The sequence below is a fragment of the Perissodus microlepis genome, chromosome 14 (assembly GCF_051167445.1).
Source record: "Perissodus microlepis isolate ML-2025 ecotype Zambia chromosome 14, ASM5116744v1, whole genome shotgun sequence".
NCBI lineage: Eukaryota > Metazoa > Chordata > Actinopteri > Cichliformes > Cichlidae > Perissodus > Perissodus microlepis.
Window position 1 is genome coordinate 3,977,520 of NC_140474.1, and position 15,882 is coordinate 3,993,401.

Sequence of the window (15,882 nt, forward strand, 5' to 3'; positions counted from 1 at the left end):
ATACACTGTAAAACCTGACAAATTAAGTTAACTCAAATGATTTGGGGAAACCGATTGCACCAATTGATTCAAGTTTTATAACTTAAACAGTTTTGGGTTATTTAAGTACTTTATTAGAGTCCCGAGAACCCAAAGCAAATATGATAATTTAACTCAAATGCATTATGTTTATTTACTCATTGTATTTAGTATGTTTTAACTTAAACCATTAAATTTCTTGTACTAAGATGCTGTATTTATTCAAACTTATTTAAAGTGTTACATGCTCATATTCAAATTAAGTTAAATTAACTTAAATAGTTGTATTTAAACAACTTAATCCAATTGGGGAAACCGATTGCACCAAATGGTTCAAGTACTATTAACACAAAACCAAGCTATTATTCTTTCCATTCAGTTTTTATTAACTTTAACTGCAGAGAAAATACAGAATGAATACAACCATATTTTCAGTCATAAACTATGACTGCTAAAGCCATTATCAAATAACAAATAATTAGGCATTTTAAAACTTGCACTTTTAGGGAATTTTGAATGTTTTTTGTAGCATTTTGAAAATCGATTAAATGTACAAAACAGAAATTTAGTAATGTAGTCCTGATACATAGGTGTACATCATAAAAAACAATAGTCTAGAGGCAATTAGAGCCATAACAATCACAATTTTAAGTAACATTTAGTATAATAATGAAATCACATGCACTACAGCAATGCAACTATAGAAAACAGCTGAACTAAGGATGTCACTAACAAAAAATATTCTCAAAGGTATTTGTGGCTTCTCAACGGTTTTGCCCAGACCTCGAATCAAGTGAACTGGCACTCATCACACAATTAAAAAATAAAGCTTGAAAGTATACTGTACATATTGACTAATTATCAGTTATCTCCCAAAAGATTTCCATGTAACTAAAATATATTTTTAGAAATAAGCTTAAGATTACACACTATGTGAAGATTTTTTTCAATCACAAACAAAACGTCAAATATGGATTGTCTCCTTATTCTTAGCTTTCTCCACATTGCTTTTTAGAAAGCTAATTACCCTGAACAAATAAAACTATTGAAGCCATTCACAGATAACTGAAAAAGCACGAATATAGTGACCAGTGAAAAACAAACATCATCTACACAAGCTCATTTTTTAGTGTCTGCAATTTTGCTTTTAGTTGCCTTCTCTCATCGTCTAGCTTCAGCAACACTACTTGAATGAACTCAAAAAAGCCAGTACACTTCTCAGGATAGCTCAGATGCAGAGCATAGATTAGCCCAAACAAACACACCAGTGCATCAGTCCATGAGTGATGAGTCATAACAACCTGATCTTCAAGTACTAAGAACACTTGGCGTGGTGAGAAAGGAACTCCTCCAGGCACCTCCTCTTCATCGACATCAGCAACCAGAGCAATTGTGGCTTCGTAGAACTCAATTTCACCCTAAGATATAATAAAGAGTGCACAATTATTCATCTGTAATATCTCTGTTAAAAGCATAAATACAAATGGTCAGGCACCTTTCTTCAGTTTTTCAAATTCTATATATCATAACATGTTTTAAGTTGACAGTGAAGGTTCATTTTTCATTCATCCAGGTAGTCAAATCAAGGATGAAAGAAGTTTATAAGTCATTCAACTTCACGTCTTCAACTTTCAACCCAAGTCCAGATGACTTATAAACTCCTTTCAACCTTTTTTAAATTCAAATGTGCAAATTATTGTAATACCCAAGTACCTTGCATGTTTTGAAAATCTCTGAAGAATCCTCCTTGAGGTACATTGGTAGGCCGACCAGAGCTGCTGTTCTAGTTGCATAGATGTCGTTTTTGTCCTAAAAACATAAATAAATAAATAAATAAATGTGTGTATATATATATATATATAAACATAACAATGGCAACTGCCAAGCAAGCAGAATAATTAGTATTTTTTAAATACCTGTTTTCCATATGCCAACAAAAGCTGCTCCATCCTTTCACCGACCTGTCCAGTTTTCCTCTTTTTGTAAAGTCCAATCAGCTGAGGAGCATAATCATCCAGTGCAGCATAAAACACATGTGGCAGATTCTGATTGGTGATCCGATGAAATTCAAAGTAGAGCTGAAGAGAATTCCAAAAATATTATAAGCAAAACACAGCATACTATATGAGCAGTAAATGTTATATACGTAGTTGTACTTACCTGTGTCTCATGAAAGAGTGCTGGCCACGGTCCCTCGCCTGGCAAAATTTGTGGGTATTGGATGAGGCGATCAACTTTGTCAGAATGTTGGTATGGAAAGCGCAGAATTGCTCTGTTTAAGTCTTCTAAGTTAAAATATCTCTTAGAAATCAAACCTTTTAAACAATGTGCCAACTCCACTGGAACGACACCTTCAAACAGGTCGTGTAGGAGGTCAGGTGGGAAGCCTGTGACAGGATGGAAGAAAGAGAGATGGTCAGAAAGAACACAGGTGTTTTTAACACCATAGTTTTCCTTAATGTCATCATTCTGAAGCTCTTGCACAATAATTATCATGAGCATCTTTTGTTCTCATTACATAATTCCCTGTAACAGCATTTTCTGTTTGCATTTCTGTTTGGGTGGCATGACAAAACCTACAGAAATATGTAGACCTGAAACTCTCATTGAAACCAGCAAGCCCATGGGCAGCAAGGTTGTCTGCCACAACAGAGTAGACAGTGGCTTTAAGACATTCACCAAGAGTCTCAATGTAGACACCTACTTCTTCAAGAGTTTTCAGATCATTTAAGAGTAGTGACAACATTTCCTTATACCCAAACGTGCGTACATCATTGGAATTGCACAGCAGAGCAAGCTGAGTGCAGTGTAGAGCAGAACGAGATTTAACTGGAAAGTTTGCCAGTGTCCAATAAACTGCAAAGACAAGTACAGTTGTGCTTTTTCAGTATATCTACAACTGATTTTCTAACCAGAAGTTGTGATAACAAAAACAACTGATCAATATGCTCAATAATCTCCTGTGTTGCTCTCTGGGACACATGGAGAACTGTCTGCATTTTCAAGAAAAATCCAGCCAGATTGTATTGCAAGTGCTCTTCTAAACCCTCAATTCCACTGATTTCACTGGTGGATGCCACTTGATTGTCATCTGATGACTCTACTGAATCAAGTTGCATGTCATCTTTTTGTTCTACATTTATAACCCTTTGCACAATGCCTTCATCGTAACTTGTTGAATTTTGGTGGTCTCTGCATTTGTGGGCATTGAAGGTTGAGTATACATTGGTTTTAAAATTGCAGTTCTTGAAAGGACATGGAACAGTTTCTTTTCGTTTTAAATGCCCCCTCAGATGGATAAACATTTGGCTTTCAATAAATGGCTGCTTAAAATTACACACAGGGCAACAAAATCCATAATTATTCAAATCTAGATAAGAACCGTCTTTACTTTGCGTGGGAGTGTGCATTCTTGACATGTGTATCTTTAATGAATTAAATGTACTAAATGTACACATGCATGTGTTGTAGAGACAGGGTAAGGGTGAAATTGTGGAGTACTGACCATGGTTGAGCCGATAATGCTTCAACAACATGACTTTTATGGCAGTAGAAAAACTACACAACTTGCAATTCCACATTTTGATGCCAAATCGTTTTAAAATCACCTTTACTGGCTGTCTTTAGTGCAGTGCTGGATGATCTCTCGGCATGCTACTGCTCCTTCAATCGTCAGACTGTAATAACACAAAACCCATGAGGACAGAAAGCTAGCAGAACAGTTTTTACTTTCAGACTTTTACTTCACTTAAAAACAGTCAATCTGGATAACACAAGCTTTGAAAACAGTAAGATTTATTCTTGCACTAAAGTTCATTTTCAATTCAGGTTGGTCAACTACTCTATACGTTATAAAATAATAAAGCAATTTTACACAAGTGAAGTACACAATAGGCTAACCCTTGGAAAGTACAGAGTCAGAAACGTTTAGGTTTGGTGTAGTGCAGCTTTGAAAAGGTAAATTATTATTAAATGCCGCTAACCATCATATTTAAAATTTGTGAAGGCGAACTTGTCTACTAAACTCTTAAAATTAACACTAAATAAATTTTCTACTATTTTCACTGTGTCAAAAGTAGGCTACATTTGAACTTGATAAAGGTCAGAGTCAGAAAAGCCTAAACACTGATTTTACCAAAGGTTTTGTGCCATGCAGTTTGCAAAAATTAGACTACTTACCAACTACTTGATTGAAACAAGCCACCAACCGTTAATTTTTTAAATTGTGAAGCAGACTTCATACAGTGCTAGGCGGGAATTGTGTGCTGGACAGCTAAGTTACGTTTTTCTTTATAGCTACTACAACAAAGTAGTCTGATAAATTACAACAAAGTACAAAGTACAAAGCAGTCTGATAAATGTACGTTTTGTATGCTAGAAGTAAGCATTACCAAAAAACATAAAAATAGCTTAACTTGTACTTTCCACTCTTGCAAAATTTCTCTTGACGAGGCTCGTGTCTCATGGCCGACAAGTCCAGACAAAACACTGGGGCCGGGGCTGTGGATGATGACTAATACAAATGAATTAGCACAACTTAGTTTAAAGCAACAGTACTTAAAACGTTACAAAAACATCATGTGTACTTATTACAATAAAGTTATTATATCATATGTATACTTTTGGGTCTACCTAACACACTTCATGAAAGTTACTTTAACTATTTTTCAGAACTGAGTAAGAACAACTTACTTCTTTTAGTAAGATGCACTGTTGGGTTTTACAGTGTAAAATGATACACAATGAATATAACGTGTGGAAATAATCCATGGTTTTGGGAAGATCAAGTATGGTTTTCTATCTGTTGTAATATCCAATGTTAGTCTTTAATAGCAGGGTCTAAATGTGATAAATATACTTATGTCTAAGTTATTAGCAACTTTTATAAAATAAGATATATGAAATTTAAAGTTTATCAGAATCTTCACAAAAACTCAAACTTATTCAGTCCATACTTTCATATCATTTTGAGCCACGTACCCATGGTTCTGTGATTCTTCGATGGAAAGGTAATTTGTGGTGAAGACAGGCAGCGAACAGCTGCTGCAGAACGATTCAGTGTAGATTACTCTGTCTCCTGATGCTTAATGTGCAACCACAGAAACCGCAGGAGCAGCCACTTCACTCCTGTGTTGATTCTTAGTGGGTAATTAATAGCGCAGTGTCAGACTATCAGTGTAGCTGTGATTAGTTTAAAGAGGAAGCTGCATATGTCTAATCAGTGCAGACAGTAAACACATCAATCTTGCTCCTGTTTGATGTTTCATTGACCATAACTGCAGATGCAAGTCAAGCAGCTCATCAGTAGATTACAGTTGCATCAAGCTGTTCAAAGAAGTGATACAATGATGAGACGATGCTTATCTTACTTGATCCAACTGGTGTTACTAAAATTATATGCATCGTAAAGTGCTCTAAAACTTTTCAATTTGAACATGTTATTGTTTAGCCCACTTAAATGTCCAATTTTAATTTGTATTTCCTGGTGTCTTTGCACTCCTGTCAGTTTCACTTCCTGTCTTTGACAGTTTTCTCTGTTTTTTATTGTTTGCGCCAACCAGATTCAGATTCACCTACATCCAGTCTTCATTATATATGATCCCCTGTTCTCTCTTGTCAGTTACCAGATTGTCTTCCAGGGCGATCGTGGCTCAAAGAGTTGGCAGTTCGTCTTGTAATCGGAAGGTTGCCGGTTCAAGCCCCGGCTCGGACAGTCTCGGTCGTTGTGTCCTTGGGCAAGACACTTCACCTGCCGCCTGCTGGTGATGGCCAGAGGGGCCGAAGGCGCGATATGGCAGCCTCGCCTCTGTCAGTCTGCCCCAGGGCAGCTGTGGCTACAACTGCAGCTGCCTTCACCAGTGTGTGAATGTGAGAGTGAATGGACAGTGGTATTGTAAAGTGCTTTGAGGGGTCCCGAAAAGCGCTACATAAATGCAATCCATTATTATTATGTGTTGCTTGTACTTTCAATTGATTTACTTTCCCTTTTCGGGCTGTTTTTTGGCTTTGCCTTTTGCTGCCAGGGTTTGGTTTCGCTCTGTACGACCACTTTACGATGATTAAAGTTGTGAATTTTGGGGAAGATTTTCCTTTTCCTCTTCCTCTTCTTATGTGTTGGGTTTCTCACTTCTATGACCAGTGGTTTCATGTAATGATTGGTCACATTTTGGTCACATGACTGATGTCACTCTAATGAACATATTCAAAGAAATCATTTAGAGGCAACACAACAGAAAGCTAATTAATGGTGAGACCCAGCGCTGAGCTCTTTTTCTGATCATTTAATCTAAAGTAACATATTTAATAATAATAAGCAGCCTGTCATTCATGTCTGTGAGATCAGATTCTGGTTGTTTCTGCGGTTTCCACATTGTTTTTCATGTTGTACACATTGGGGTCAAACATGTGGACTGCTGTGCGCCCCAGCAATCATGGTTAATTATCATTTGTTGTAAATGGCTATTTCATGAGTAGAAGATTACAGTCGGAGGCTAATGACAGTACTTACCATAACATGCATGATGGGAGACGACTGTTTAGATACGCAGAGTCATAATTGTGTGTGTGTGCAAGCATGACTAAAGACAGTGTAATGTAGTGTAATATTGCAGATGCAGATTGCTAATCTAGTGTAGGATGACTCTCCTCTGAACTGCAGCATCTCTTTGGATAATCATAATACTCACAGGGTTTGTGAGCCATTATGCAAGATTATATTTCTTAATCATTTCTAAATGTTATCAAGAATTTTTCTGGAAGCAGCTGTTGCATGCTTCCCATCACTGTGGACCTGCAATGGGAACAAAGAACTCAGTGAGAGGAAGAAAACATGAGGTTTATTTTTAAAAAGACAAAGCTGATACAGTCTTTAGAAAATGTCAAGAAAGTTCAAACTAAAAACAAGCCAAGGAGACAGGAATAGGGGACACAGGCATGGTTCTGGGTCATTTTGACCCAGTGCTTTTGAGTTCCTGTGTTTTGGTGTTAATTCCTATTGTGGTTTATGTTTTAAGTATCATAGCAGTCTTAAGTTAGTCTGTTTTAAGTTCTTTATATTCCCTGTTTGGTTTCTTTCCCTTTTAGGTTCCCCTTGTGTCTTTGTCCTTTGTGTCCCTCTTGGTGTGTCTGTGTTGATGTGTGTTTGTGTGAGTCCTCCTCCTTGTGTGTCATTCTATGTTTCCCCAGCCCGTCATGTCTCTCTCGTGCTCCCTCTCGTCTGCCTTTCCTCCACTCCTGTGTAAAGCTTGTGTGCCTGTCTGTTTTATTGTGAAAGTCTTGCGTTCCATGTTCAGTGTGTTTAGTTTCCCTGGTCTTATTTGTGTCTAATTCAGCCGTGTTCCGGTGTCTTTCCACTTCTTCATTGTTCGTCACCCCATGTTCTCGGTTCCTAGTTTTTCCACGGCCCCAGTGCTTCGCTCTTTTGTTTAGTTCTTTCCCTGTTTAGGTTTAGCCCTTGGTTTTGTTTCCCTGTTTTTGTATCTTCATGTTTCAACGGCTCGTCTTTTGTTTCTCCTCGTGTTGTCTGCTTCTGGGTCAGTTTAAATAACATCAGATCTGCCTTCGCAGCCCTTTGAGAGATTGGGAAACAAGACAGGGATGAACAATTAATGCAAGGTAGACAATGGGGAAAGAAAGGAAATGCAGCCAGTGAGACGGATAAGAAGACTAACCTTAAAAGTAAAACTGGAAGTAGAGAAATAAGAGAGTTAAATAGAAATAGAAAGACCAGACAGGGAAATGTAGAAGACATGGCAAACAGCATGGGCTAAATAAAACCAACAGAAATCAGCAGAAAACAGCGACAGTGACAGGTGGCACACTTCCACCCAGTCGATGGAGCACTGTTTATTTCTGTTTCATCAGATTTGGTGACGTTGTAGTCAAAAGTTTTGGAGCAGGAGGTTGAGGATTGGGAGTGGTTTTGTCTCTGGCTCCTCCAGTTGGGAAATCAAATTAGCAAAAAAGGGCATCAGTCAGTGTGTGTGATGGATAAAATCCTGCATGAAGGTGTGTATGAACAGCTGAAGATGACTTTCACGGTTGTCTAGAAAATCTCTGTATAAATATTCTTGTGTCTATTTAGAGTCTACTGACTCATTGCTGCAAGGCTTGTATGTCTCCTGTCACTTGCTGTTTTGATTTAGCAAAAGGAAAATTGTCACTAGTGTACTCCTGGTGTTGAGGACACCGGAACTTTATTTGTCGTAGAATGGATGTTTGTTCACTTTGGCCTCTCATTTGTGTAGCTGTTACTGACCTGATCCTTAGAAACAAAGGCCTGCATGTAAATAGTTGGAAAGACTTTTAGCACAGGTGTGTTTCTGGCTTTTCTTTGCAGTCTGGGTTTCATTACATAAACAGTCAGCATTCATAAACAATACAAGTTGCTAGTAGCCTCAAAAATTGGCCATTGTACCCGGAGATTAGGGCAGCAGATTAATTGATAGGTTCCCAGATTGTTACTGCCTGATTTGTTTTGACTGAATGAGAAATTCTTCCACAGTCATCATATAATTGATGATCCATCAGTTTTCATCAGCACTTATCCGATTCAAGATTTCAGGGGGAATGGAGCCCCCCAGTTGCATGTCACTGGACGACAGTCAGACTACATCCTGGCTACACATAAAAACAGCAAACATGACAGGTATGGTTATCACAAAAATAAATAATCATGGAATTTCAATTTACTGTCAGTTACTGGAGTATAAACTATTTACAGTGACTTACAGCAAAGGCTGTCTCTTGAACACAATCTTTACAGGGTTTCTCTCGTGCTTAAGTATCAGAATGTTTCAAAGAGAGAGAGTGTGTGTGTGTGTGTGTGTGTGTGTGTGTGTGTGTGTGTGTGTTTCTTTGTTTGATGTTGCCTCGGCCTCTCTGCTGAGCCAGCTCAGTCTCATCTCCTGATGAATGAATGCTCTCTCACTTTCTAGCCTCTCGCTCAGTCTCTCTCACCTTAACCAACCCCACCCCTCAGAGATCGATTGCCCCATTAAAACTCTCCCCCCAGTTGCTATGGTAACACACATTCAACTGTACTCTGATTAAAAACCATATACATGTTGAGGACCTGAACTCACATCAGTCTTGCATCTTTATTTTTCATCCTCTCCTTCCTCTGCCTCCCTTCCTCCTGAGCATTATTTTTATTTGGTGCTTTTTATTACCTCTCATATCTTTATTCCTCTTTTTCCTACCCTCCACCTGTGGTTTCCTCATCTTTGATCATTCCCCAGTATTCCCTTTGTAGAGGGCTGTCCACGTAGGAAGGGCCTAACAGAGACCATGGTAGTGACCACATGCAAAATAAGTAATCCTGAGAGGAAACGGGTCATTCATGAGGTTGTTCCTGAGGTCCCTACAGGTTCCTATGTAGCTGTTTACTCTCAGCAGAGGGGAGCGTCATAGAGAACCAGTTTATGAGCTACTCTGTTCATGTCTGTGCTGTGTTCAGTTTTTTAGTTTAACTCATGCAGAGAAGACAATAGTCAGAGTAGACTTCTTGAAGTTAAATGTGTCTGCTACAGCCACGTTCTGTGCTTTTCATGCTGCTTTTTTAAACCTCTACCTCTTCACAGTATCATCAACACCAAGCTACATATTGCTGTTTTGCTGTTAGCAACATGTCTGCATTGGCTGCATACCCAAAATCCTTTGTGTCACCAAATAATTGCTCAAATGGACACAAATGGAGTACCGTTTTAGATATACAAAGAGATGCATGATATGTTTGATTGTTTGTATCTTACCAAAGAGTCCTGGGTATTACTGTGATACCACTACTACTGATTCCTTCCTCTGTTTTTTCACTGCCCGCTGTCCTTATGCACCTCCCATCACTCATGTTGTACTCTTCCTTCCTCAACTTATTGGCTTTTTATCTCTGATTCGCCCCTCTGTCACTCCTCATCTGTACTTCGCATCAGTCTGTTAATTTTTGCTTCTTCATTCCTCCTTTAAATCCATCCTCCTCTCACTCTTTCCCTCCCTCTTTGATCTCTCTTCATCTCCTGTCTTTAACTCCTCCTTCCCTGCTGGCCCCATTTTTTTTATCTCTAATTTCCCATTTGGGTTTCACACAACTCTTCTCCTCTTTCTTTTATTCATGGGCACATCCTTCTCTTTTCCCACCCATCTCTCACTTTTCCAGTTCTCAATAAATGACCTTCATCCATCTTTATATTATCAACTTTTCACTAAACAACCCATCTGTCTGTGCATAAATACTGACTCATAAAGCATGCTCTTTGGTGTTTTGGCTTATTCTGTAGATGTTGCTCATTTGTGTTTTTACAATAAACCATAAAATCTTCTGTAGATCATTTTCTTCTTTAAACTCCTTCAAATTGCATTTTTAAGCACGGAGTAAATGCTGCAGCAGTCTAGGTGAGTCGATCAAAAGATACTGAAGCTAATCTAATTCTGCTGAATCACAGTGGAGTCTGTTAATCATCGCTCTCATTTCAATCTGGAGGTGCTCGCATAAGCTGATTAATGAAATACCTCAGTGTAATTATTATCATTAGTTTACCCACATAAGCACATTTAAAAACACAGAATTGTCTTTAGAAATGCACTGAGTGGTTTTATGGTTGATATGCACAATAAAAAACGAATTTCTGCTCATATTTGTGAAAGGCTCAGTAAAAAAAATAACCTCAGCAGTAATATTTATGTTAAAGTGTTCATTATACTGAAAGGCATGCATACATCAGAGCACATTTTAATCCTCAGTCTCTCCTTCCTCTCTCTTACCTGCGTTTTAGTCACCGGGTTACAGGGTTATGGCTCTTTCTGAGTCTAAATGTTTCAACCAAACAACAAAATGATTCTCATGAGCCTCAACATCTAATTTTCTACATTTATTTCTGGTCAGACATCCTGGAAATGTTTGTGTCTTATGAGCAGTTTAGTCAACACCATAATCAAAGTAAGTCAGTCATTTTTACCACTTTTGAAAGTCTCTAGTCCGCAGTGATTTCTGTCCAACGGCAAAGACTGCACCGAGGTTTGGAAGTGTTCAGCCTGATGGTTTCCACATACACGTACACGTCTTCTAGTCAGATCTTCTATTAACATAAAGTATAACATTATTAACATAAGGTATATCAGCTGACTGTTTTAAAGTCAGGCAAAATGAGACCTGTCCAGATCCATCTGGAATCCAGAAAATTAACCCATTAATGACTGTAAATATTATTCATACAAACTTTGTTATTACCATGATCATTAAATATTAGTCTTTACAGACTTTACATCAAAAGTGCCGTATTCTTTTCTAAAAATCATCACTAAAATCACTTTTTAGTTTCTGTTATATTTCTTAAGAGCCGGTTCGCGACAGCCTCTGTTAAACTTCTCAGCTGATAACTGAAGTCTAATATGAAACAGTCCAAAAGGACAGCCTGGAGCTACTCATATAATTTTTTTTTGTTTTCTTTTGAGAACAAGCACACTTTCCTAGGCAGACAATGGAAAGCACATTTTATCCTGACAGCCTGATTTTGTGTTCTGCAGTCCTTCAGCCTCGTTTATAAAACAGTATGTAGGATCCATCCTGTAATCTGGTTTATAAAACCTTACTCGCAGCCGGTGTTTCCTTTATGAACCGCAGTCCTTGTGGAAGTGTGCACACATGAATCAGCTTCAGATTCTGCCCTCTGAATGGCTCGTAAATACAAAGCACCTCATGAGTGCTGGTGCATAGAAACGAACCTACTAATCAACGGCTGCTTCTTTCACACAGCCGTGCCAGTGCATCCATCATGCAGCATTATGGAGCTGTGCTACCAAAAGTATTTATATGTTTACAGCAATCAGACTGATGATTCATGGCTTAAAAACTCTGGTGCAGCATGATGCCGCCAAAGCACTGCCAAAGGACAACTTGTGTGTACCAGCTACGCGAGCGACTGCAGACAGAACAGCAGTTTTTGACACACTGTTGCTTTTGTCCTGTTGGGCTCAGGCTGCAGTAGATGCACAGGAGCAAATATGGAGACTAAACATGTCTTCTTATACAAACACAAGCTGAAACCACACAGAATCTAATGGTCTAACTAATCATGCATGATGTTTGTAAAGGTGGCATCTAATATTTGAATTGGCTGACCTTTGTGTGTGTGACTGCTGGGAAGTGTGATTCTTTCTTTGCTGTTGTGTAAATGTAAAACTGGATCCTGGCCTAAAAAGAGCTCTGGTCGTCTTTTTCAGTGATCTGGTGGCTTCAGAAGTCCTGCTTCTGATGGAATAACTAAACCTGTGTTCTCCAAAAAAACAAAAGAAAGATAAACAGCAGGATTATAGAAGTTGTCTTTTTTTTGAATATGAGCATAATTTTCATATTTTCATCAACCAAATTAATATGAGAGCAGGTTAGGTGTGTGATGTTGTAAAACAGAAGGTGTTAGCAGGTGCTTCCCTCCTCACTAATGGACGGATGGAGAGAGATGAAGCGTGAGAGGGAGAGCGAGGTGGAAGATTAGGCACTGCTGCACAAACTGCAGGAAACACTGTTCGGTCCATCTGTCCATCCTTTGGTTTCACGCTGAGGTCTAAATTTCACCAGTTGGCAGAAGTGACGTTGCATGCTCACGCACACACAAACTTACCTCAGACAAGCGTTAGCATTGTTAGTGTGTTGGTGTCTCAAATTAAAAGGGAAAGAGCAGAAAGACATTTGGTGAGCAGTTCTGGGTTTGCATGACTCAAACAAAAACAAGCCTCTTTTTCTGGAGGCCATCATGGCGACTCGTCCTCCCTGCTGTCTCGGCTTCTTTGTACCGTCTTTCTATCTTTTGACTCTCTTCCTCCCATCCCTCTCTTCTTCTGTCTCTCATGTTTTCGCTCAGTTTTTTGCATTTGTTTGTCCTTTTTCCGTTTGTTCTCACCTTCGCTCCGGGTTTCTGCCTCACTTGTTTTTCCTTCCATCTGAAGTTCAAGGTAAACAATAGAGAAAATGCTGCTTTTAAGACTTTTATGCGACACGAGGTAACACTAAACCAAACTAAAAGTCGCACACTACTATATTCATCCATTATTCATTCTTTTCTGTCTGCATTTGTCATCCTTTCTTCCACTTAGCCTTCTGCTCCAGCTTTTTCTATTGAGCCTTAATTTTTTATTCTCTATATTATCATTTTTCTGTGTTCTGGTGACTCACCTCAATGTTTCATTCAAGAGTGAATTACATCATCCACCCTTTTATACCTGCCAGCGTTCACTTACAACTTCCTTTGTCTATATTTACGGGGAAATCTTTACATAATTCACAATCCAGTTATTTTCTGCTTTCATATGAAAAACAACAGCTACAGTATGAATGCAAGGTCAAAAACATCGTACATAAAACGCACTGCAAAATAATATCAAGGGGACAACAAAGCAAAGTTACTTTGAGTGGGAACAAAAGCCAGTGTGAAAAGGTTGATTTTCCTAAATTGCTCTGGAGTTTCTATTCCTTGAATGTGGAGCGGGAGAGAACTCCAAAGCACCGAAGCCCCATCACAAACAGCTCTGTGCCACAGGATCAGCAACGTAGAGAGGGGATGAACAGCTCTCCTGTATCAGAGGGGGAATGAATACTGCAATGAACACTGTGAAGGGACTTTTTAGGGGGAGAATCTTATTTAATACACTAGTGTAGGTGGCTGAGAGTAGGCATTATGTCCTGCCAGCAAAGCCTGGCAGTAGAGTTTTGGACATCCTGTCACCTATCCAGGACTTTGCTAGGCATTCTAGATTAAATGCCATTACAGGGAGAAGGCAACGAACGCATGGATGAGAGATGCAACACGGTCAAAATGAAAAATGAAAGCTAAAGTCAAGAGGTGTGATTTTGTGACAAATTTGACATTTTCCTCAAAAGATAAGGTTCAGTGAAGTCATCATCTAAAGGGAAGGATTTTGTTCGTATAAATAAGGCAAAACTGTTTCTGGTGAAACTCTTTAAAAAGAGAAAGAAATCGATATACTGAAGTATATCTATCTACAAATATTCAAAAAAGTATTTCTTGGGTGCAGAGCAAGCCAAGTGCAGGGCTGGAATTTTAATTTGATGAAATAAATTTGGGAAAGCAACTGCTATTGCTGCAACTGAGTGTGTAATGAGGAACATGTTGTAAACTTCTTAGTTAAAACATCCATCCATTCGTTTTCTTAACTGATAATCCAGTTTGAGGTCGCAGGGAAATAGAGCCTACGTCAGCTGTGATGTGGAGAGTTGAGGTACACCCTGGACAGGTTGTAAGTCTATCACAGCGCTGCTGGGCTTAAACAGCAAGGTTACAGAGCCAGATATAACTGCATCATCATTATTCTCTGAGCTGCATTTTCTTGCTGGAACTAGACAGCAGTGTGGATATTGAGTGGTACCCAGTTTCCACCAATGGAGTGCCAGTTAATGAATATTGTATCTATGCTCATTAATTCCTTTGGGTGGGTGGATGCATGTATAGATCAGTGCTTAGTCTAGCGCTGGTTCCATACCTTTATAATATCAAAGACGGGTGGTGACTATGGGAGGGGCTACAGTGAGAAGTTCACTATTGCATTGAAGGTGTAGCGATCATGCAGATGACGTCCTCCGTGTTATTATCCTCTGAAGGGTTTCACACCTTTTCCTACAAAAGCTGTGTAAGAATCGTTTCTGAAACCTGTCGAAATGTTGGCTGGCTCTCAAGGCTCCACCACAGAACTGGCTTCACACCAGCACTGACACATTTTGCTGGGAAGGGTGTAAATTTGTGTAACTTTGGTAAAAACCACAGATGCAACTGTAAAGAGTATGTGTGATTTTTAAAACCTAGCGTAGCCAGAACTCTTCTCTCCTTTTTATTGTTCCCTCAGTGTTTTCATTAAAAAGTGTCTGACACTTCTTTTAGTGTTTGCTTAATGTTTCATAAGCTTCAAATCCACTCTTTGTTTGGTCTTCGGTACAGCTTTTAAAGCCTTTTCTTCTCTTTATTCATGAACTAATTCTGATTTTCCTTCTCGTTCTCTCTCCCCCCTCTGCAGGTGAGCTAGTCGCAGCACCCTCGGCTGTACCCAGCATCTCCCGTTCCCGTCTTCTTCTTCCTCTGCCTATTCCCATCATCTTCTGCCTCGTCTTTCCTGCTTCTCGTGGGAATCAAACGTCGTGATGTCTCTCTCCGCCTCTCCTGCCCCCTTCCTCCTCTTCTTCCTCTTCCTCCTTCCACTGCCACCCTGCCAGCCAGAGTCCCAGCGCAGTGACCCCAGCATGAACCCTGACCCAAGAACAGCCTTGCCCTCCATATTTCCCTCCTCCTCCGTCCTGCCTTCCTTATCTAATGATAATAGTACATCACCCAGCAATGGGGATAAGTGTGATGAGGTGACCGTGTGCAAGCCGGGCATCCTGTTACCTGTCTGGTACCCCGAAAACCCTGGAGTCGGTTACCAGGTGGCCAGAGCTGTGGTCTACTTCCTGTCACTCATGTACATGTTCCTGGGAGTGTCCATCATTGCTGACCGCTTCATGGCATCCATAGAGGTCATCACATCTCAGGTAGGATGACAAAAGTCATTTAATTATTTATAAAAGCAAGAAATAATTACATCTTACAAGCTTGAACATGACATATACCTTGAGTCAGGCAAATGCACTCAATCCACGGGTGGTATAGTTGATATAAATGGTACGGTTTTTGTTTGGATCTCAGTTTGCATGAGGGGGGATGTTTAGCTTCCAAGGCCTGTTGACCCGTATGTGTGCATGCATGCGCACACGTTTTGTGGTGGAGCAGTTTCTACTCTGTTTCGTCCTTACAGGTCACATTTCTTGTTGGGGGAAAAAAAACCAAACATAGTTGTTGCCTTGTCACAAGTTTGTGGCTACATATA

The 15,882-nt window shown here is 39.4% G+C and overlaps 2 protein-coding genes across 3 annotated transcripts in view; one reads left to right on the plus strand and one right to left on the minus strand.

The window, feature by feature from the left end:
• The window catches only part of slc8a2b (solute carrier family 8 member 2b), a 201,268-nt gene that overhangs the window by 129,627 nt on the left and 55,759 nt on the right, over window positions 1–15,882 (plus strand). For both annotated transcript variants that reach the window (XM_084951825.1, XM_084951824.1), the window contains exon 4: window positions 15,037–15,547. In XM_084951825.1, the coding sequence (XP_084807951.1) occupies window positions 15,161–15,547 (387 nt within the window). In that variant the 5' untranslated portion in view covers window positions 15,037–15,160. The remainder of the gene's footprint in view (window positions 1–15,036; window positions 15,548–15,882) is intronic.
• Window positions 381–6,538, minus strand: LOC146372892 (uncharacterized). Its single transcript, XM_084951599.1, has 7 exons — window positions 6,527–6,538; window positions 3,627–3,672; window positions 2,334–2,405; window positions 2,179–2,216; window positions 1,935–2,096; window positions 1,732–1,827; window positions 381–1,436 (listed from the first exon to the last, which is right to left on the minus strand). The coding sequence occupies exons 1-7, from the start codon at window positions 6,536–6,538 to the stop codon at window positions 1,128–1,130; spliced, it is 735 nt and encodes a 244-aa protein (XP_084807725.1). The 3' UTR covers window positions 381–1,127.

Excerpts from the sequence above, each read along its gene's own strand:
- LOC146372892 (XM_084951599.1), bottom strand. Across the intron at positions 2,097-2,178 it reads CACTCTTTCATGAGACACAG|CTCTACTTTGAATTTCATCG; the intron begins GTAAGTACAACT and ends AATTCTCTTCAG. Across the intron at positions 1,437-1,731 it reads AGATTTTCAAAACATGCAAG|GGTGAAATTGAGTTCTACGA; the intron begins GTACTTGGGTAT and ends ATTATATCTTAG.